A 20,046-nucleotide genomic window follows, 5' to 3' on the forward strand; every position below is an offset into this window, starting at 1 on the left:
TTCCAATGTAGTTTTCTCTCTCCTACCAATTACACTCACCATAGGTACAAAATATAGTATATGTCTAACAAAATACTCCGTAAAATAATAACATTTCTATTTAATTTTTAAGAGAATAATAATTAGCTTTAATTAAGTCAATTATATGATTTAATTTTCTTCCCTTAAATAACCACCGTTAACTTTCGTTGATTTGTGGTCGTAGGAGTTGGTTTGCTGGATAATTATTTTAGCTTTAAACAGATTAGAAATTATTAATTGAATCGAGAGTATCATAAAATACTTGTAGACTTGTAGCTCGTTTGGTGGGTTCACTGAAATTGTTTCTTTTTTTAAAAAAATAAAATTGGAATTTCAATTCTTTTAAATTATGAATTTTCCGTGTTTCATTCATAGAAAAAGAAAAATTATGTCGAATAAGTGATTAAGTATACATACCATAATTCTCATACCAAAAGATCACAAGTTTGATTCTTACTTCATCCATTCTCTTATGTTTGATTTCATAAATTTCGCAAATTATGCCATGGAATCGTGTTCACTGAGAATGGTGAACACAAGGCAAAACGACGTCGTTTTTAGGCAAAAAAAAAAAAAATTCGCGGATGTGGAGTTAACGGCGCGCGTTTGATCAAATTATGAATTTTCTGTTATGAGATTATGAATTTTATGAAAATTCATAATCTCATAACAGAAAATTCATAATCGCATAACAGAAAATTCATAATCTCGCAACTGAAAATTCATAATCTCATAACAGAAAATTCATAATCTCATGGTTCCAAAGTGAATGTGTAGGCATGGTTCCAAAATGAATGTGCAGGCATGGATTCATAATTTATGAATGTCCGTGATTTCGGACGGGAATATGTAGGCATGGTTCCAAAGTGAATGTGCAGGCATGAATTCATAATTTATGAATGTCCGAAATTATGAATGTAATGAAAATTCATAATCTCATAACAGAAAATTCATAATCGCATAACAGAAAATTCATAATCTCATAACTGAAAATTCATAATCTCATAACAAAAAATTCATAATCTTATAACAGAAAATTCATAATCTCATGGTTCCAAAGTGAATGTGTATGCATGGTTCCAAAGTGAATGTGCAGGCATGGATTCATAATTTATGAATGTCCGTGATTTCGGACGGGAATGTGTAGGCATGGTTCCAAAGTGAATGTGCAGGCATGAATTCATAATTTATGAATGTCCGAAATCTTTGTTCACCTAAAATTAAAGTGAAACCGCAAAATGTAAAAATAAAGAAGAAAAGTCACACAATTAATTAAGAAGAAAATAATAATAATAATAATAATAATAATAATAACGGTGTACTAACACCGTTGGAATCGTGTTCACCATAAATGGTGAACACGGTTCCATGGCATAACGTCCCCATAAATTTGCCGTAAATTAATAAAACATTAATTCATAGCCCAAGTAAGGCCCAGTAGGCTTTGTATAACTAGCTCATCAGTTAATTGAAGCATAAAGCAGGCGGGCCTAAATAACCTAGTCTCAATGGATACACGATGATCACTGAGCCCAAAGGCCAGATATTTTAAACTCTTTCAATTGATTTCTCCTTTTTTTTTTTTCTTTTTTTTTTTTTGCCCTTTTTATAAAATGCGTAAAGAGCAAATTTCAATTTTAGTTCTGGACTATATATTATGGCATTGCTACATCTAGTCATATTTTTTTAATATTATCATATTACATTTCTAACTTTGAGCAACTTATACTTTTAGGGTGTCTTTGGAAACCCGAGAAATGATGTCTAGAAATCATTTTCCTAGTTTTTGGTGTTTGGCTACCAAGTGCACGCCTCTTCTCTCTACCCTCTCCTCATGTCGCCGGTGAATTGCGTTCCCATGGGCGGATTCGCCGTCATCTAAATCGAGGAATCATCGTCGTTGGATTCGTCGGGGTCGGAATCATTGTCGTTGTGCCCACCATGGGCAGTGGCGGAGATGATGAGGAAGAGGAGTAACGCCACGCCGGATCCCAAAGAGTGGCCGGCGAAAATCATCTTAAAGTTCTTCTCGTTCTCTTCCCAGAGCGTCCTCAGAGTCTCGGACTCAGTGTTCAACAACCAAATCGCAACCTTCAAGAATCCGTGGTGCACGTACATGCCGTCGAACATCTGCTTCCCGATGCGATTATCGAGGAGGACCTTGTAATCGCTTTCCTTGCCCATATTAAGGCCACGACTAGCGAGCACTATCTGGCGGTAGTCGTGGTCGAGGTAGATCAAGTACGACAGCGGAAATCGAATTTGGGAAAAGTGGCCACCATGGGTGGTGGCAGAGATTAAATTTTAATTAAACAAAATAATTAAAATATTTAATTATACGATTCAAGTCATTTCCTGAAAAATGAACCAAACACACAAAGATAATTTTTTGATGTGCAATCAAACACCAGAAAGGAAACTATTTTCAAGAAAATAACTCATTTTCCAGAAAATATTTTTCAGAAGTCATTTTCCTGCTTTCCAAACGGACCCTTAGTCCTTGACTATTGTGGCATTTTCACATTTAGTCCTATTCTTTTAATTTTGCCATATTACATCAATGACTTTGGGCAACTTCTACTTTTAGTCCTCGACTATTGTAGCATTGCCATATTTACTCACTTTCTTTTAATTTTGTCATATTTAATCTCTCTCTCTCTTTCTCTCTCTCTCTCTCTCTCTCTCTCTCTCTCTCTCTCTCTCTCTCTCTCTCTCTCTCTCTCTCTCTCTCTCCACACACATACACACACACCACGCACGCACGCACACGCGCACGCGGCACGCACGCGTACACACACACTGGGCTGATCAATTTAGTAAACAATGAATTTGTCATGTCTGATCAGTCCATATCCATTCCAACCCGTTTCAGGATAACACATCTGATCTCCAATCTTCCCATTTCGCCCTTCAATTTTATCCTCTAAGTTCTCATGTCTTCGAACACAACCTCACACTACCGATTTGGAAATCACTTCATCCTCTACCGTCCCCCAAATTTTATTAAGTATGAACAAATCTTAGTTTGTTGATTGCTTAAGGTCAGCAGTAGAAGAGCTTAGAAGAACAAATCATCTACACACCGCCATAGCAGATTATTGATCGAAGAAAAAACTTCGGCAACCATGACGATACAGAGAGCTTCCATCCATAAACAGTAAGTTTTGATTATTTTCTACGAGTAAAAAACAAATTAAATTGGAAGATCTAAACCTTAAGTTTATAATTTTACAGATCTAACTACTACGGGACAAAATTGAAGTTTTACAGCTCAAGATCAAAGTGTGAAACACTGCTATTTGTATATGCAGCCCAAGATTGCTGTGAATTAATTCATCATCCATAGTTGATACACAGGAGTTCATAAGATCTGGTAAGTTTAGATTATTTTCTACTAAAACTTTCATTTAAGGTTATTAGATAAAAATACTAACTATTTAATCTATCACTTAATAACTACTTTCATAAAATAAAAAAAATACAAATAAAAAATCATAGGAATAGATATATAGAAGGGGAAAAATCTCATATACATGCATGCAGTTGAAAAAATAGATTGGCTTATTCCAACTTTCGGCTAACACAAAGAAGGATGCGTTAAAGATAAGTAGATTAAATCTATTATAATTTTTTATAATAAAATGCTGTGTGTACTGTTAATTCTTCCTAATAAAGATTAAAATTCTTTTTAGTTTTTTATCATGTTAGAGTGTAAAAATGTATGTTTGATATAGAATAACAAACAATGAGAAACTAAATGTTAAGTACCAAAACTCCACTATTAATATGGTTTAATTGATTCGAAATTATGAACTTGTTTAGTAAATGGCGGATCTGCCAAAATCTTGACTCGAAATTATGAGCTTATTTAGTAAATGGTGGATCTACCAAAATCTTGACTGATCCGTCATTGCATATGGCGTAAACTTTTTCCAAAACACCCTTATAAGTTTTTTTTTTTTTTTTTTTTTTTAACAATTGATTAGTAATTAGGGCTCCTTAAATGAAGAAACCTTTTTAGCTTCTCAGCAAGTCCGCATACAGTTATGTTTCGAAAAGTATAATTGCTCCTCTTATATAAAGGAAGTAGCAAACAAAAGTCGAGCAAGAATACCATTTGAGCGGAACCCAATTGGTTGCTATGAGAACCAACATCATTCTTGACCTAAATTGCTGGTTCTTAAATAAGCTTTACACACGACGACATAGTTGACTAGTTTGTTTAGTTTGAACACTTAGAAAAGTCTTCCAACACCTTAATATAATGAGAGAGTGCATTAAATGTATATTTCGTCTCTCATAACTTTTTAACTCTAGTTGTCTACATATTTAATTAAGAATTGTCTAATCAACACGTAAATAAATATTACTCCATACAAATTAATTGATTACCAATTATTTCGATTCAAATAATACTTTACCCATAGCAAAATAAATGAAATTATTAACTAACATTTGCTTTAACTTATTGTAAAAAAGAAAAATATATCATTTTAAATAATTTTACGTTTATTAATTTGTTTCTAAACACTTATATACTTTATTGATTATTCATTTTAACTAATATTTACTTTGTAATACTTAATAATAACTAAAATTATTAGTTAATTGCGTCAAACATTACGTCAATACTCCGTAATTAATTCGAAAAGGAAAAAAAAAAAAAGAGTAAATCCAATGGATTCAAATTTCAAACTTGAAACAGAGAAGAGCAACAAAGTTGAGTAACGAAATTCAATTCTTAACTACTTTGGGGGCTTTTGGGCAAAGATTTTCCAGAATTGGGAAAATTCTTTTCCGGACGAAAGGCGGGAAGCGCGTGACGACACCCGAATATTTTAAGGGGAGAGAGAGAGATAGAGAGAGAGAGAGATTGTTTAAAAAAACGGTTGATGCCGGTGGGGACCACGATTGGCTTTGAACGGCAACGGAGGCCGTAGATCTTAGCTTCGTGATGGAGATCTGACGGCGATGCGCGAGAGTCAAACACCCATCGGGACGGGTCTCTTTGACCACCGCAGGAAAATCATGCGGCTATCCTTAAAAAAAAAAAAGGAAAACAAATTTTCATACTGCTAATAATTTTCCAACTTTGACTGGGCTGTCGCCTTCAATTGGCCCATCTTCGTTGAATTTTGAGGCACTTTATATTTTTATTCATTTCAAGAATTGACCGTATATTTTTTCTTCAATTTTTTTTTTTAAAAATAACGAAAAATATTTACAAATTACTATATGGAGATATATAATAGGTTACTTTTATTTTTATATGTAATAATATATAAATCATATAAAAAAATAAATAACACTAAAAAAATCTTATACAATGAATTCGACTTAGAGGGGGTAGTATTTTCTTTTTCCAATTTTAATCGTAAAATATACTCTCATTTTAATTGGGGTAGTAAATTTTAATCGTTAAATGAAATTTTATAAAATATTACTCCCTCCGTCTCATTTTACATTTAGTGTCTAATATTCATTTGTTAAATCAAATCTTTCTTATTTACTTATTATTTTTAAATTTAATTTATTTTTAATTTTTTTTTTTTAGTTCTACTGACCTTGTTACAATGTAATATCTGTTTATACTTTTCTAATTTACTAACACACAAAGAGTCAATACCTCACACTATATTTCGACCCCAAAATCTTTAGCATATAATTTATATAATAATACTAAATTTAATATTATAAAAAATTAAACTGTAAATAGTTCTCCTTATATTAGACTGGGACATAAGGAATATAAAAGTTGGTAAAAAGTACTGTATAAAAAATAAAAATTATAATATTACCAAAAATAATAATAGTGAGTAGGAGATAAGGAATTAACAAAAATGAGAAGTGTTTTCTTAACTAAGAAAAAATTGTTTGTGGGAGTTTTGGTTGGTTTGACTACTGCTTTGTACTCCATCCCTGTGAGAGTCTGTGACCCCATCTGTCTCTCTCTCTCCTCACCGCACTACAACTTTCTTTCTCTCTTTTTTCTTCTTCTTCTTCTTCTTCTTCTTCTTCGTCTCTGTTTGCTTTTTCTTTCTCAAAAATCTGCTCTTGCCTTTCCCCATTTATGTAATCATTGATTTGTCCTTGGGGTGTTTTCCCTATATTAACAGATAAATTTTTTTAAAAATCAAAGTTCAAAATTGTCTGTGGGTTTCAATTCACTGCCTGGGCACCTTTTAAATTATTAAAGATCAAATCTTTGACCCCTGAACACCTCAAGATCAGTTGAATTTGCTCCAGTAATCTCCTCCAGGTTCGTTTTTATTTATCTTTTTGCTGTTCTTTCATCAGACTTTGTTTCTGGTCATTTTCTGGTGGGGAATTGGTCTGGGAGCTGGTGGAATATCAAGAAAATTGTGGGTGGCAAGGTGTTTATGTCATATTCTTTTAATTTGTTTGAAATTTAAAATTATAAATTAATTTAATTCGATTTGGTAAAATTTTCCCATGAAATCATGGTGAGTCTGAGGAGGCCACCCTCTCTTTCCTTCAAGTAATCCATTGCTTACTGTGCTGTAAAGTTGAATTTGGTGAAAATAGAATTGTTAATATTTTGGTTGGAATCATTTATTGCCTTCACTGTTCACAAGTGCTAATATTGTAGAAAGCATTTCATTATGTGTGTGTAAGATGTGGGATTTGGGAAGCTGGGCATAGCATGGCTAAGATTTAAGCACAATCAGATGTATAATGGCTGAAGGGATATGGTACAATTTCTTGAGGGAAACATAACAGTAGAAAGGCAATCCTGGACCCTCAAATAATTTGTTTGATTTTTGATGCTTTGATGGTGGTTCAATTTGTCAGAAGTCAGTGTCCCCATTTCAAGAAATACAAGTATAGAGTAATGAATTAAAGAGGAAAAGGGTCTTCTGTGTTAAGTAGACCTTCTTCATTGTTCAAGGTTCTGGGGTTGTACTTCTTAACAGAGTTCATATGCATTTATTTCATTTGTTTGATGTCATTTACTGCTTCATTGTTCTCGGGTATTTTAGCCGATTGGGACCTGACTCTCCCACTTCGTTTGGCAGGTGCTTAGAAGCTTTGTGATAAGAAGATGGGATGTTTCACGGTTTTAAAATATAAGAAGAAACCGTCTGAGAAGACTATCCATGTCAAACGTGTTAACCCTCAGGATCATTCCCCTACAGCAACAGCGTTGCCCGAACCCCCAGTACAAACGAGGACATTGCAGTCTGCTCCGCCGAGTTTCAAGACTAGAATAAAATCCGTTCAGTCAAATAACCGAGTAAGGAGCAGTAGGACGAGAGCACTATCTGCACCTTCGAGTCTCGACACTGCAGAACAAGTTCTCATGGACAGTGAGGAGCAGGAGTCGAGCAAAAGTCGTGTGGGATCGATGAAAGAATATCAACCGCCAAGTCCTCAGCCTCTTCCTCTCCCCTCACCCCAGAACGCTGCCACCCTGAAAACCATGGGGAGCTTTAAAATCGGAAATGCTAGCGGCCCTCTCACCGCCTCTGGTCCGCTCCCGCTGCCTCCCGCCCTGCCCCCTACACTGCTTTCTACGGGAAACCTAAAGAACTTTACGTATGAAGAGATTGCAGCTGCATGCCACAACTTCTCCCCCGAACGATGTATGTCAGAAGGTCTTTCTTCTGTTTTGTACAGAGCCTCGTTTGGGGATGATCTGCCGGGCGCAAAGAAGCTAGAAGCCACTGTCACTCGTCTCCACCCTTCATCTCAGGTATTGTTGAGCTTTACATCACCAGCAATGTTGAAAAAATCGCTAGGCGCCCTCTAGGCGCTTGGGGACCGCCTAGGGTGCCTAGAGCGCCTAGGAGGCCGACCGCCTAGAATCGGCACCTAGGAGGCTGACCGCCTAGAATCGGCGCCTAGGAGGCTGACCGCCTAGAATCGGCGCCTAGGCGCGATTTTTGCAACACTGATCACCAGCTTGAATCTAATTACTACTTTCAGCACCTTTCGTGCAAATTTGGAATAAATCCTAACGATCTCTTTTGCTTTCCAGGGTTTGAAAGAATTCGTGAATGAAGTTAACACCCTAGCTTCATTGGAACATCCTTCGCTTTGCAAACTAATTGGTTTCCATGCACGCGAAGGCTCGGGGGAGAGGATGCTAGTTTATGAGAGGCTTTTCCATGGAAGCTTAGACAGGCTTTTATTCGGGAGATCAGATGGACCCCCGATAGATTGGAATGCTAGAATGAAAATTGCATTCTGTGCTGCACAAGGGCTTACATTTCTCCACGAGGAAGGACCCTTTCAGGTAATTATAACTTTTTTTCTGAAAATAATTAATGTGGAATGGTTGGATTCTTAAGTTTTTGGATGGGAAGTCTTTGGATTATGCTGAATTTCCCTTTTCCGTTTTGACAGGCAATGTTCCATGAATTTTCAGCTGGCAATATACAGATCGACAAAGATTTTAGTGCAAAGCTTTCAGGATATGGTTGCATTACCCACATTCAAGAAACTGACATCTCGTGTAGTTCAGCTGTAAGTGTAAAGCATGCTATTAACTATTAAGTGCCTTTTTTTTTTCTACCTGAGGGTGTGCACTGGGTAAACCTCATGGTGATATTCCCGAGGATCGCAACTTATTTTTCCTAGTCCATTTCTTCAGGCGATTGCAAATCTTTCTGCGGAGACACTGGAGAAGGGTTTGCTAACCCCTAAGAGCAACGTTTGGAGCTTCGGGATTGTGCTTCTTGAGCTTCTCACGGGCAGGAAGAATTTGGATAGTCGGCATCCAAAGGAAGAATGCAATTTGGTGAAGTGGAGCTGGCCCTTTCTGGCTGATGATTCTAGGCTATCACTTATCATGGACCCCCAGCTGAAAGGTCGGTTCCCTGCCAAAGCAGCTAGGACGATGGCCGACATTGCTCAAAGATGTCTGCAAAAGGACCCGTCGGGAAGGCCCACCATGAGAACCATAGTGGAGCAGCTCAAGACTGTGCAGGACATGAAGTATACTTCGCGGTTTCCACTTCAAGAGCCCGGGAGAGCCAGCATGAAGCACAGATCAAACTCACCTAGCTTGAACGGGATCATCCCCCCACCCCCAATGCTAAATCTCTCCCCTTTGTCACCCTCCACCAGACCCCCGCCTATTTCACCTACACAGCCACCCCTATCTCTTCCCCCTCGGACATGCTCCTTCTCTCTGGAGGACGTGGATCAACATGAGAGCCGGAGGACATCATCTTCATCTGTAAGGAGATCCAGCGTCGAAGGATTTTGATTGTTCATATAGAGAGCATTTTTTAAATTCTTTTCTTTTTATCGAAAAGTGGTTTTTACATGAAATATAGAAGATAAAGATGTGGTTCCTCCACCCTCTTTCTCTTAGAGGAAGTAAATATGAGGAATGGCATTTTGTAGATATGCTTTTTCTTGGGTTAATTATTAGTTTCATCTACTATAGGGCTATAAAGGAGGGGTTGTAGCTTTCCTTGATTGAATACCATTTCTCAGTGTGTATCTGTGTAGAGATTATATTTGGTTAATTACTTGTATAAATATATATATATATATATATATATATATATATATATATATATATATATATATATATATATATAAATGATATCATATTTAGTTAATTGATGCAACAACAAAAAAAAGGCTTCTTTAGCAGAGTTGTTTTTCAGAAGCTTACTGAAACAGAGATTAACAATTTTGCAATGGACAGGGACCTTGTAGCACTAATAATATTTTTTTAGGGAACTAAGATAACAAGAAAGAATCAGGACCACGGTTAAAAAAGACGCTAGGTGTCCTCTAGGCGTTCATTTTTTTAAAAAAAAATTAAAACAAAAAATTACAATACCTAATTACTTAAAAGCCTAAAAAATATTTATAAAATTATAATTGATTAGTTTAATTGTAAATTCTATACAACTTTAGAGATTCAAAAGAAAAAAAAATTAAAGTAAAATGGTCAAAACTCAAAACCTAAACTGAAATAAATAAGTAAATAACAAATAAAATAAATAAGTAAATACCATACCTGGCCGGCAACTGGTGGAGGCAGCGACGCGTGGGGGTGGAGGCGAAGGCGGGCGGTGTGCGGGCGGCGGGCGTGCGCGTGGCAGAGGCGTTTAGGCGGACTGAAGAGTGAAGTTGTAGCTTCTGATTTCTGAGCCCTTAAAACTTGAAATCGCGATTTAATTTTTTTTTCAAGGGTTATTCGTCGAAACAACGTCGTTTTGGCGAATAACCCCTTAAAAAATGGCTTCAGACGGTTCGATCGGCTGCCTAGACCGTCTAGCCAGCTGCGGAAGAGGCGGGCGGCAAAGGGGTGGTGGGCATGGGCGTGGCGGAGGCGTTTCAGCGGACTGAAGAGTGAAGTTGTAGCTTCTGATTTCTGAGCCCTGAAAACTTGAAATCGCAATTTAAATTTTTTTCAAGGGTTATTCGCCGAAACGACGTCGTTTTGGCAAATAACCCCTTAAAAAATGGCTTCAGACGGTTCGACCGACTGCCTAGACCGCCTAGCCAGCCGCGGAGGAGACGGGCGGCGGAGGGGTGGTGGGCGTGGGCGTGGCGGAGGCGTTTCGGCGAATTGAAGAGTGAAGTTGTAGCTTCTGATTTCTGAGCCCTGAAAACTTGAAATCGCAATTAAATTTTTTTTTTTTCAAGGGTTATTTGTCAAAACGACGTTGTTTTGGCGAATAACCCCTTAAAAAAATGGCTTTAGACGGTTCAACCGCCTAGCCAGCCGCGGAGGAGGTCGATTCCGGCATTAATCGACGCAGTCAAGCGTCATCAATTGACGCCTAAGCGCGATTTTTGCAACACTGATCAGGACTGACTTGCAAATACCAAAGTTACTATTTGAGTGACGAGAAAATCCGTAATTACTTTACGAGGATTAGCACCAGATAAATCCTTCCAACAAAGGACTATAAAGATATAAACTCGTAATTACTTTTCTTTTGATCAATTAATGGACTCAAACTAAGAAAGTTTATCTCACTAGGAGTTGCCTCAAAGCTACTATTTTTTCCAAACCGACCCCTTAGCTCTTTTTTATTCCATTTTGTGCAAAACTGCAAAACCCAGACTGGTTCCTGGTATCTTTTCCTCAAAATGTCAAAACTTTCCAGATTCTCAAACTATCCAATTTCCCAAAATTTCAGATTCTTCTTCTTCTTCCTTAACGATGCGTGAAATCTACGGCCTTTTTGTCTCATTTTTCTGTTTAAAGTTTCGAAATTTGTCGAAGTTGCCACTTTAGGACTCTAAACAAAGACTCCGGCGATTACTACACTCTCTCGATTTCGATTTCCGCGGATAAATTTAATTCTTGTTACCAAGTTTGTGACTTTTAAGGTGTCTAGCGGACGAATGATTGTAATCCAAGGTTGAAGATTTCTTTTACTGCTGCTGGAATGGGTAAAAATGGTAGAGCTATTGCGCTAATTCTCGTATTCGTATTCTTAATTGTTTCAAGCACTTCATCAAACGACTCTAATCCGACAACACCGAACAATTCTTCCACCACTCCGAAACAGGTAACTTTTTCTCTCATATTAGTGTATGAAAGATGAAGATGATTTCCTAAAAAAGATTCGGTTTTTAGGGTTCGCCAGAAAATACAACAGTAAGTGATAGTAAGGGATTGAATTTGAGTTCTGCAATTGCAAACGCTAAGCCTAAAGAGATTCAGGGGAGTGACAACAATACTAAAGTGGATTTGAATGGCTCGAAAGATGAAAGTAAGAAAACTGGTGGGATACCTCCGCCGAATTCAAAGAGTAATGAAGAGCAAGGGAAAGTAGTGAATGGTAAAAATGCAGAGGAGGGGAGTACTGAGAGTTGTGAGGGGGCACTACTGAAATGCGAAATTGAGAAGACATTGCTTGCCTGCATAAAAGTGCCAAAAAATGGTATGGTACTATCTTTCTCTAGCAATCTAGCATAATGTTCAGTACATTCATTGGATCATGTTCTAAAAATTTGAATACGGTTTGCTACTTTGCAGCCTTTGCTAGTACTAGTATAAGTCCTATTGTTGGATCTCCATAGTTGCCATTGTAACTGCTGTCGTTTGGGGAGTTAATCCATATCTCCACTGCTATATGGTTAATGCCACTAGTCTTTACTTTCTTATCTTTATGCCAAACTAGCATTTGCGAAGTTAATCCATATCTCCACTGCTATATGGTTAATGCCACTAGTCTTTACTTTCTTTTCTTTATGCCAAACTGGCATTTGGGTAGTTAATCCATATCTCTACTACTATATGGTTAATGCCGCTAGTCTTTACTTTCTTTTCTATATGCCAAACACGATAAAAGAAACTAACAAATATTCTTCTTCTTAAACAGATTTGTCATGTTGAGTCAAAGTATAGTTAAAAACTTAAAATTTTGACTTCCATAGATTTGGCATGTTGAGTCAAAGTATTGTTAAAAACTTAAAAATTTCTGGAGAATAAATGTCCATTGTCTTCTATATGGTTGCAGGATCAAAAGAGTCATTCATTGTGCTTCACAATGAAGGAGAAAGCAGATTGGAAGTAAAAGTCTATACCCCAACATCAGAGAAAATAGTTTCTGCGCCTGTCGAAAAAAACAAGACAGTAACGGTATGTATTCACATCAGTAATGACACTCTTTCTCTGTTATGTTTTCATGTTTTCTTTGTTTTGATTATATTGATATTGAATTATAATCCTTACTTTGTACGATCCCACTTCTATAGGTAAATATATCACCAACTTTGAGCAAAGGCCCGCAAATAATAGTTGATGCAGGAAATGGTAACTGCTCGCTTCAATTGCGCCATTTTGAATCTGTGGACAGTCTTCTGCAGCAGTTCTCCCTGTATTCTAAACAAGTGACTCCCATCTACGGTGCCTACTTCCTTTTTCTGGTAGCACTACTTTTTGGCGGGACGTGGGCTTGCTGCAAGTTAAGGAAAAAGAGACAGCATGGTGGAATTCCTTATCAAGAACTCGAAATGGGGTCACCAGAATCTTCTTCTGCCGTAAATGTGGAAACAGCTGAAGGTTGGGATCAGGGTTGGGACGATGATTGGGATGAGGACAACGCAGTAAAGTCACCTGGAGGACAGCGCTTTGGAAGCATCTCTGCTAATGGCCTAACCGCTAGGTCTGCTAAGAAAGACGGGTGGGAAAATGACTGGGATGATTAGTGAACAAGAAGGAAAACTAGTGAAATTTTGGGATCAAGACAGACACTGAAACACTATACAATATAGCCAAAGAAAATGTAAAATCTTGTAATCTAGTGTGACTGTAAATTCTTTTTTCGCGACACAGAAGTTGCCCTTTTTCCTCGTCGCCTGTATCATAAAGTCTGCGATATATATATTCTTGTGGAATTCCATCAACCCATCTTGTTTTTGTGCTGACAGCACTTTACAATTATTATAATCACTACATCCTGCCTGGTTTATGCACACTCCATATCAAAATTTGTGAATGTATACTTGTAGCAGTTTAGCTTTGTATGAGAATGGCTTTGGAAACTTGTTTCTAGTTGGGAATTTGAACTGTGAAGCCTCCATAGAAACAAAGTTTTGAACACTGCATTTTGTGTCTCTTTTGAGGATGAGACTGGAGAACTGAATTTGCAGGTGCCTGTCCATCAATTGCTATCCTTGATTTACAGGAAAGCCTGCAGTTGCTATCCGAAGGTGCGTTTTGGGTGAATCAACCATTATGCCGATCAGCTAAAATCTTACATTTTTCCATCTTCTTTTTGACACTAAAATTTAATGGTCGCATTCCTGAGACTAATTTGGGTTCAGCTCGGGTTATGTTATAGAATTTGATTCTTTTTTAGAAGAGTATCTGATGTAGAGTTGTCTTTTGCTGAGTTTGCCTTTATAATGGTATGTTGAAACCCATGCTTGTTAGGACTGGGCCCATTATGTTATAGTTTTTCTGTATAAATAGTTGTAATCTGTACAACACTAGCACATGAAATAGATTAAACCTTTCATTCTTTAACATGGTATCTCTTTTTCTAGCGCCACCACTGCCCATCGGAGATCCGCCGCCGCTGCTACTGTTCACTTGTTCTGGCACCTGCGTTGTGGTTTTGGGCCTCACTGAAACAGTGTTGAAATGCGTTGTGATTTTGGGCCTCACTGAAACAGTGTTGAAACCCTAGGCCCGTTAAGAGTGAGTCCATTATGTTATAGTTTTTCTGTATAAATAGTTGTAATCACTACCACAGTAACATGTGAAATAGATTAAACCTTTCATTCTTTAACATGGTATATTAACAACTTGCTTATCAACTATTCGGTTGGTTGAATTGATTGATTAATTGTATAGTTAGTTATCCTCATTACTTTCTTCCTCCCACTCAAAGAAAGAAAATGCACTTTAGGTATGAATGGGAGGAGGGCTCCTTTTACTTTACTCCATGAATGATTAAACTAATTGAAGGCTGTCCATCCACTGAAACATTGACATGTCCCCACTCATATATCCTTTTTGTAAAGCATGATTCACTACTAGGAGCTTAATCAAAGTTTAACATGGAGTCCATCATATTGTCTTGTTAAAGTGAACCACAATGAATGTAAAGGCAAATTTGAACTTGCTCCACTTCTACCAGTCTCTACACTGAACCACCATTATTATACAGTACTGTCAACAGAATATATATATATATATACTATATATATTGTTAATTCTCAGCCAAACTGTTGCTACTATCTAAGAGTATGTATTAGACAAACCCTGCTCCTGTATAACAGCTCGCAAATTACACAGGAAAAGTAAATCACACTAAGAAGACTTAGTGCGATGGGCTTGACAAAGAGAGTGTTGACAAGAATCGAACTCATGACATTCTTCACTCACTCGACAACCCTAACAACTATCGTTGAGTCATTTTCAAGTTTCATGCATCTATAGCTTCTGTCCAATATAATGACAAATCAAGAAACATTGCCTAGAGAGAGATTGAGTGAGAACAACAAAGGATAAGTTAGGTTAATCACATAAACCATTATATCTTACTATAATGTTGTTATCTGAGCACTAAACTTTGGAATATTAGCAGTGCTCCTCAATGTATATTGGCATGTCCCAAGAATATGATAGCAACCCATCAGCCACATGTACAAAGTAAAGAAGATGCAGAGAAAAAAGTGCAATGGTAGTCTAGCTCTTCCATGTGACAAGACTTTATTCATGAGGTCCCCTCCCCCCACCCACCCACCCACCCACCCAAAATCAAAACTTCGGAGCAACCCCAGCCAAATTGGTTCGACTATTGGCTTGGTAACAGGTAACCAAAATGTTCCAAGTTCAACTTCTATGGGAGCAGTTTATTGGTCTTCTTGGTTTGAACCTGTGAACTATGGATAACCTAGGCTGGTTTACCTCCTTTGCTGGGTAGGACCACAAGACGAGATTTACTCGGGGCCCAAAAAATCAGAACTTGAAAGAAAAAGAAAACTAAATCCAGTAAATGGACTTCACATCCAAGCATTAATGATAACACCAACCTTATTAATGAATGAGTATCAGATGGATCATCCCCATTTTCTGACAGCTTCAATCCTTATCTGTCAAGCTTTCAAGAATATATGCATAGACGCATGCAAGAAACTATTGAGTGTTCCCTGACTAATAAAAGTGAAAAGAACTATGAAAATTTCATTTGCTTCAGAGTGTTAAATACACAAAGGATCTGTAATCACAAGAATTTTTTAACCTTTCCAACTAGGCTTCTGTGGATCCTACAGCTTTGCTTTAACCCAACAAAAGTGTGTGGTTCAGGCAACTAAAGTCTAAAGAGAGAAGAAAAACTGTTCACTTAATTGACAGATCTGAGGCTAAAGCTGTGAATTTTCAGCTCTGAAAAAAAATAAAATTGCAGCATGAAAACATATGCTAGAGAGTAAAACAAGAAACAATTTCCAAAAGGTTCTGTATCAAGGATTCCTTTTTCATTGAATCAGAATCCAAAAGGGGCCCCCAAAGTTTCAGCCAGTGAAGAGAAACCAATGATTTAAATACAGCAAACAAAAATTAAATAAATTTTCAGAGATGCCTAAAACAAAAATAATACAGAGAAATAATAATAGTAATAAAGAAGCAACCTTTGGATCACTCTTCACTGAAAAACTCATTCTGTAATAATCTGTGGTGTTTGGCTTAAAACTTTGTTTGACTTCATTCCAGATCATCTTGGCTTTCTGTAGAATACTGGATGAGTTCCAAGATTCTGATCACTTCTTCCATGTCGGGCCTATTTGATGGCACTTGAGAGGCACAAATGAGGCCGAGTTTTATTACTGGAATTGCCTCGTCTATGGGAAAGTTACCTTGCAGCCTGTTATCGATGCAGTCCTCGACTTTCCCTTCCTCCAATGCTCTCCTCACCGTATCACACAGCACGATCACGTCATCCTCCATATACTCCACGGGTCTCTTCCCAGTCACCACCTCTAAAGTCAGGACGCCAAATCCATACACATCACATTTCTCGGTTATTTTCACCGTTTGGCATGCAAACTCGGGGGCCATGTAGCCTAATGCGCTCTGGATCTTGCTGCTTAGAACGTAGCGGTCTAGCACTGGCAACAACCTAGCTAGCCCGAAATCCCCGACCTTGGGATCCCCCGATCGGTCTATAAGGATGTTGGTTGACTTCATGTCGTAGTGAATTATGCTCATCTCGTGTAGATGAGCTAGCCCTTTGGCTACACCGAGTACGATTCTGAACCTCTGCTGCCACGAGAGGAGGAAGCAGCCCTCTTCCTCGTGGAGTTTTTTATACAAACTTCCTCCACATACATATTTGCTAATGAGGAGCTGTAGCGAAGGAGTCCAATAGTAACCTTCGATAACCACCAGGTTCGGGTGCCTAACCTTTCCAAGCGTTTGGACTTCTCTCTCGAAATCTTCCTGGGATTTGATTAAACTCGCAACGTTGAGTTTCTTTATGGCCACCGAACGCCCATTTCTAAGTTCAGTCCGGTAAACAGCCCCAAATCCACCCCGTCCAAGCTCAGAATCTTTGTTCAGAAGTGCTTCAGTCCCCGAAGCAAAATCAGCATCACCCGAGAACATAACAAGTTTCCCATAGTTAGCTTCAGTGCCATAGGAATGACTAAATTCATCCCCGCCAGAAAATGTCATGAGTGCAGCAGACTGCCTCGAAGATGAGCTCACGTGCGAATTGAGAATACTTATAGTAACTACACCAAGGGCGATAAAAACAGCAGCACCAATGGCAACAAGAGACGATACGCTGAGCATATTTCTCTTATGGCCTAGAGACGAAGTAGAATTATGACCCGCATAGGATGAATTGGGGTCGAGGACAATGGGTTTTTGATGAACAGAGGGGCAAGAATGGTTGAGCACCGCCCCACAAAGGGACGGATTTCCGGTCACTGCTGAGAGAGGAATCGCGTTGAAAAAGCCACCAACAGGGAGCTCGCCTTCCAGATGGTTATGGGAGACATTAAAACCGATCAGGTGGGAAAGGTTGGTCAATTCTTTCGGTAATCTCCCAGAGAAACCGTTGAAAGATAAATCTACAATCTTAAGGTTGGCTAGCTTTGCAATTGCTGCAGGGATTGGACCGGTAAGGTTGTTCTGTGACAGGACCCTACACATTAGAAATGCAATTCTTATAGCAAAATACTGTATAAATTCAAGAGCTAAAACACTAAAGCAAGAGGCTTTATCACTTTATCAGGCAGAGAACTTACAAAGAAGTTAAAGACGAGCAATTTTGGAGGTCCGCAGGAACCACTCCAGTCAGGAAATTGCCTTCGAGCCTCAGCTCCTCCAACAAAACTGCTCGTCCAATTTCAGACGGGATGCTTCCATTTAAACTATTGTGACTCAAATCAAGAACCCGAGTCTGATATAGTTCTCCTAGAGTTGCTGGAATGCCACCAAACAAAGAGTTCTTGGAAACATTCAAGACCTGTAGTCCGCTAAAATTCCCAATGGCAGACGAGATTTCACCAGTTAACGCATTTGAAGACAAGTCCAAAACTTGAAGACTTTGATACGAGGACACTGTAGGAGGATATTCAATGCTCCCAGTAAACCTGTTCCCAGAAAGAAAGACACTAACCAAACCCAACTTGAAAACCCATTGAGGTAGGTTACCATTGAACCGGTTCTGGCTGGCATCTAGAGCCACAAGGTTAACACAGTTCATCAAAGAATCCGGCAAGCTTCCCACGAACCAATTGTTCGACAAATTCACCTCCTTCAAGGACTGAAGATACCCTATGGAGTCCGGAACCCTACCGGACAAATCATTTGCAGAAAGATCCAAAATCTCCAAGCTCTTCATATTTCCTATCCAATCTGGAAGCTTTCCTGTGAACATATTTCCCCTTAAATTAAGAGCTGTACATAAACCCAGTTTCTGCATAGAATCAGGAAGACCTCCACTAAGTGAATTCTCACTGAGATCAACTGATTTCAAAAGCACACAGTTTCCAATGTTTTCAGGCAGCTGACCACTAAAATTATTCTTCCTTAAACTTATTGACCTTAAAGCATACAAATTCTCAAATCCCTTAGGAATCTCACCCTCCAGAAAATTATCAGAAACATCAAATGACCTTAAAGAAGTTAAAGACCATACTCCAAAGGGCAACTGACCAGAAAGCTGGTTGGAGGATAAGTTAACACTCTCCAATGTTGAGCATGTGGTGAGAGAGACAGGGATTAGCCCACTGAGGTTGTTTCTGGCAAACGAAACAACCCGGAGAGATCCACATTGTCTGAAAAATTCTTCAGGGACTGAGCCAGACAAGCTATTTTCACTCAGATCAATCACACTCAAGCTGGGAATTTGGGCAAGAACTGGATTGATATTCCCAGTGAAATTGTTCTTGGACAAAGATAACACTCTCAAGAACTGCAACCTCAAAAGGCCTCTACCTATGTGCCCAGAAAGAAAGAAATTGTCAAGAACAACCTCAGAGACTCTATTGGACTGAGGATCACACTTAATCCCATTCCAGGTACAGGGGCTCTCAGCATCCTCATTCCAAGATTCGAGCTTTGATTCCGGGTCTATAATCCCAGCTTTGAAGACAATCAAACCCAGAACATCATCGTTAAAAGCCGGGTCTAGCGAGAGCACAAGAACCGGAATCAAGAATAAAAAAGCAGTTAAAATATTCAGTAACATTTCCACCCAACACAAAGTTTAAGCAGAAGAGAGAATGACAACAAGAGGAAACATTGGGGGGAGAAGGAGGGGTCTCTTAACTTTCGTAAAGACAAAAACTTTCCTCCGTTAAGCCGGAAATGCAACCGGAAATCAGAAGACTCCGAGCCCAACAACCGCCTGAAAAAAGAAGTTTCTTCCCACAAAAGCAAATTGTTTTGCGGGGCCAATCTCAGAACAAGAATAGCAGTGGGGAGCACAAAAGCGCTTGTCAGCTTGCGTGCTTTTGAGCAAGAGAGAGATGGGTTTAGTGCGCGCCGTCGTGGTTGCTAAACCTGAAACCTCTCCCTTCTCAGAGAGTGAGTTTTTCTTGATTTTTAAAGAAGAAAGAATTAAAAAGCGTGGGGTGAGTAATTATTAGCAGTCCATTCAAAAAAAAAAAAAAAAGGAATTACAGGAAATCTTGAATGGAATAAAGTGGGAAAGTTGAATGGGTATAGATAGATGGAGCAGTTGCGCAGTACATTAATGGCGGCAGAAAAGAGAATGTAACGGCGAAAAAAGGAGAAATTGTCCGTCCTGTGCGTCTTTATTAAGACTGCCCCTTTCTCAGACTCATTTACTCCAACCGCAACATTAATGTCACTATACCTTCCAATTAATTAAACTTTACAATAATTTCTTCTTCTCCCAACTTTACAATAATAATTTCTAAATATATGATCATATACAATATTATGCGTATCAAATAAATCCTCCAACTTAACACAAAAGTGTAATTAAGTTAATAAATTATTAAAAAGTGTAATTAAACATTCTAATTTATTGTTAAAGGCTTTATGGTCATGCGGCATCGTTAGGGCCCCTCAAATGAGAGGTCTCAGATTCAAACTCT

At 38.3% G+C, this 20,046-nt stretch overlaps 3 protein-coding genes across 3 annotated transcripts; 2 read left to right on the top strand and 1 right to left on the bottom strand.

Moving 5' to 3' along the window:
- The first annotated feature begins 6,001 nt into the window (after positions 1–6,001).
- Positions 6,002–9,539, top strand: LOC109159145 (probable serine/threonine-protein kinase NAK). Its single transcript, XM_019307183.1, has 5 exons — positions 6,002–6,280; positions 7,059–7,735; positions 8,021–8,278; positions 8,389–8,508; positions 8,636–9,539. Exons 2-5 carry the CDS (start codon positions 7,085–7,087, stop codon positions 9,251–9,253), a joined length of 1,647 nt encoding a protein of 548 aa, XP_019162728.1. The 5' UTR covers positions 6,002–6,280; positions 7,059–7,084; the 3' UTR covers positions 9,254–9,539.
- Positions 9,540–11,060: 1,521 nt separating this feature from the next.
- On the top strand, positions 11,061–13,440 carry LOC109158991. Its single transcript, XM_019306951.1, has 4 exons — positions 11,061–11,528; positions 11,597–11,903; positions 12,483–12,604; positions 12,721–13,440. Exons 1-4 carry the CDS (start codon positions 11,406–11,408, stop codon positions 13,171–13,173), a joined length of 1,005 nt encoding a protein of 334 aa, XP_019162496.1. The 5' UTR covers positions 11,061–11,405; the 3' UTR covers positions 13,174–13,440.
- Positions 13,441–15,896: 2,456 nt separating this feature from the next.
- Positions 15,897–19,741, bottom strand: LOC109158990 (probable LRR receptor-like serine/threonine-protein kinase IRK). Its single transcript, XM_019306950.1, has 2 exons — positions 17,725–19,741; positions 15,897–17,621 (listed from the first exon to the last, which is right to left on the bottom strand). The coding sequence occupies exons 1-2, from the start codon at positions 19,170–19,172 to the stop codon at positions 16,178–16,180; spliced, it is 2,892 nt and encodes a 963-aa protein (XP_019162495.1). The 5' UTR covers positions 19,173–19,741; the 3' UTR covers positions 15,897–16,177.
- Between the last annotated feature and the right edge of the window lie 305 nt (positions 19,742–20,046).

This window comes from Ipomoea nil, unplaced genomic scaffold (assembly GCF_001879475.1).
Source record: "Ipomoea nil cultivar Tokyo-kokei standard unplaced genomic scaffold, Asagao_1.1 scaffold2826, whole genome shotgun sequence".
Lineage (NCBI taxonomy): Eukaryota > Viridiplantae > Streptophyta > Magnoliopsida > Solanales > Convolvulaceae > Ipomoea > Ipomoea nil.

Excerpts from the sequence above, each read along its gene's own strand:
- LOC109158990 (XM_019306950.1), bottom strand. The coding sequence starts at position 19,172 with ATGTTACTGAATATTTTAACTGCTTTTTTATTCTTGATTCCGGTTCTT. Across the intron at positions 17,622-17,724 it reads TGCTCGTCTTTAACTTCTTT|GGTCCTGTCACAGAACAACC; the intron begins GTAAGTTCTCTG and ends TCTAATGTGTAG.
- LOC109158991 (XM_019306951.1), top strand. The coding sequence starts at position 11,406 with ATGGGTAAAAATGGTAGAGCTATTGCGCTAATTCTCGTATTCGTATTC. Across the intron at positions 11,904-12,482 it reads CATAAAAGTGCCAAAAAATG|GATCAAAAGAGTCATTCATT; the intron begins GTATGGTACTAT and ends ATATGGTTGCAG. Across the intron at positions 12,605-12,720 it reads AAAAAAACAAGACAGTAACG|GTAAATATATCACCAACTTT; the intron begins GTATGTATTCAC and ends CCACTTCTATAG.
- LOC109159145 (XM_019307183.1), top strand. The coding sequence starts at position 7,085 with ATGGGATGTTTCACGGTTTTAAAATATAAGAAGAAACCGTCTGAGAAG. Across the intron at positions 7,736-8,020 it reads GTCTCCACCCTTCATCTCAG|GGTTTGAAAGAATTCGTGAA; the intron begins GTATTGTTGAGC and ends TTTGCTTTCCAG. Across the intron at positions 8,509-8,635 it reads ACATCTCGTGTAGTTCAGCT|GCGATTGCAAATCTTTCTGC; the intron begins GTAAGTGTAAAG and ends CCATTTCTTCAG.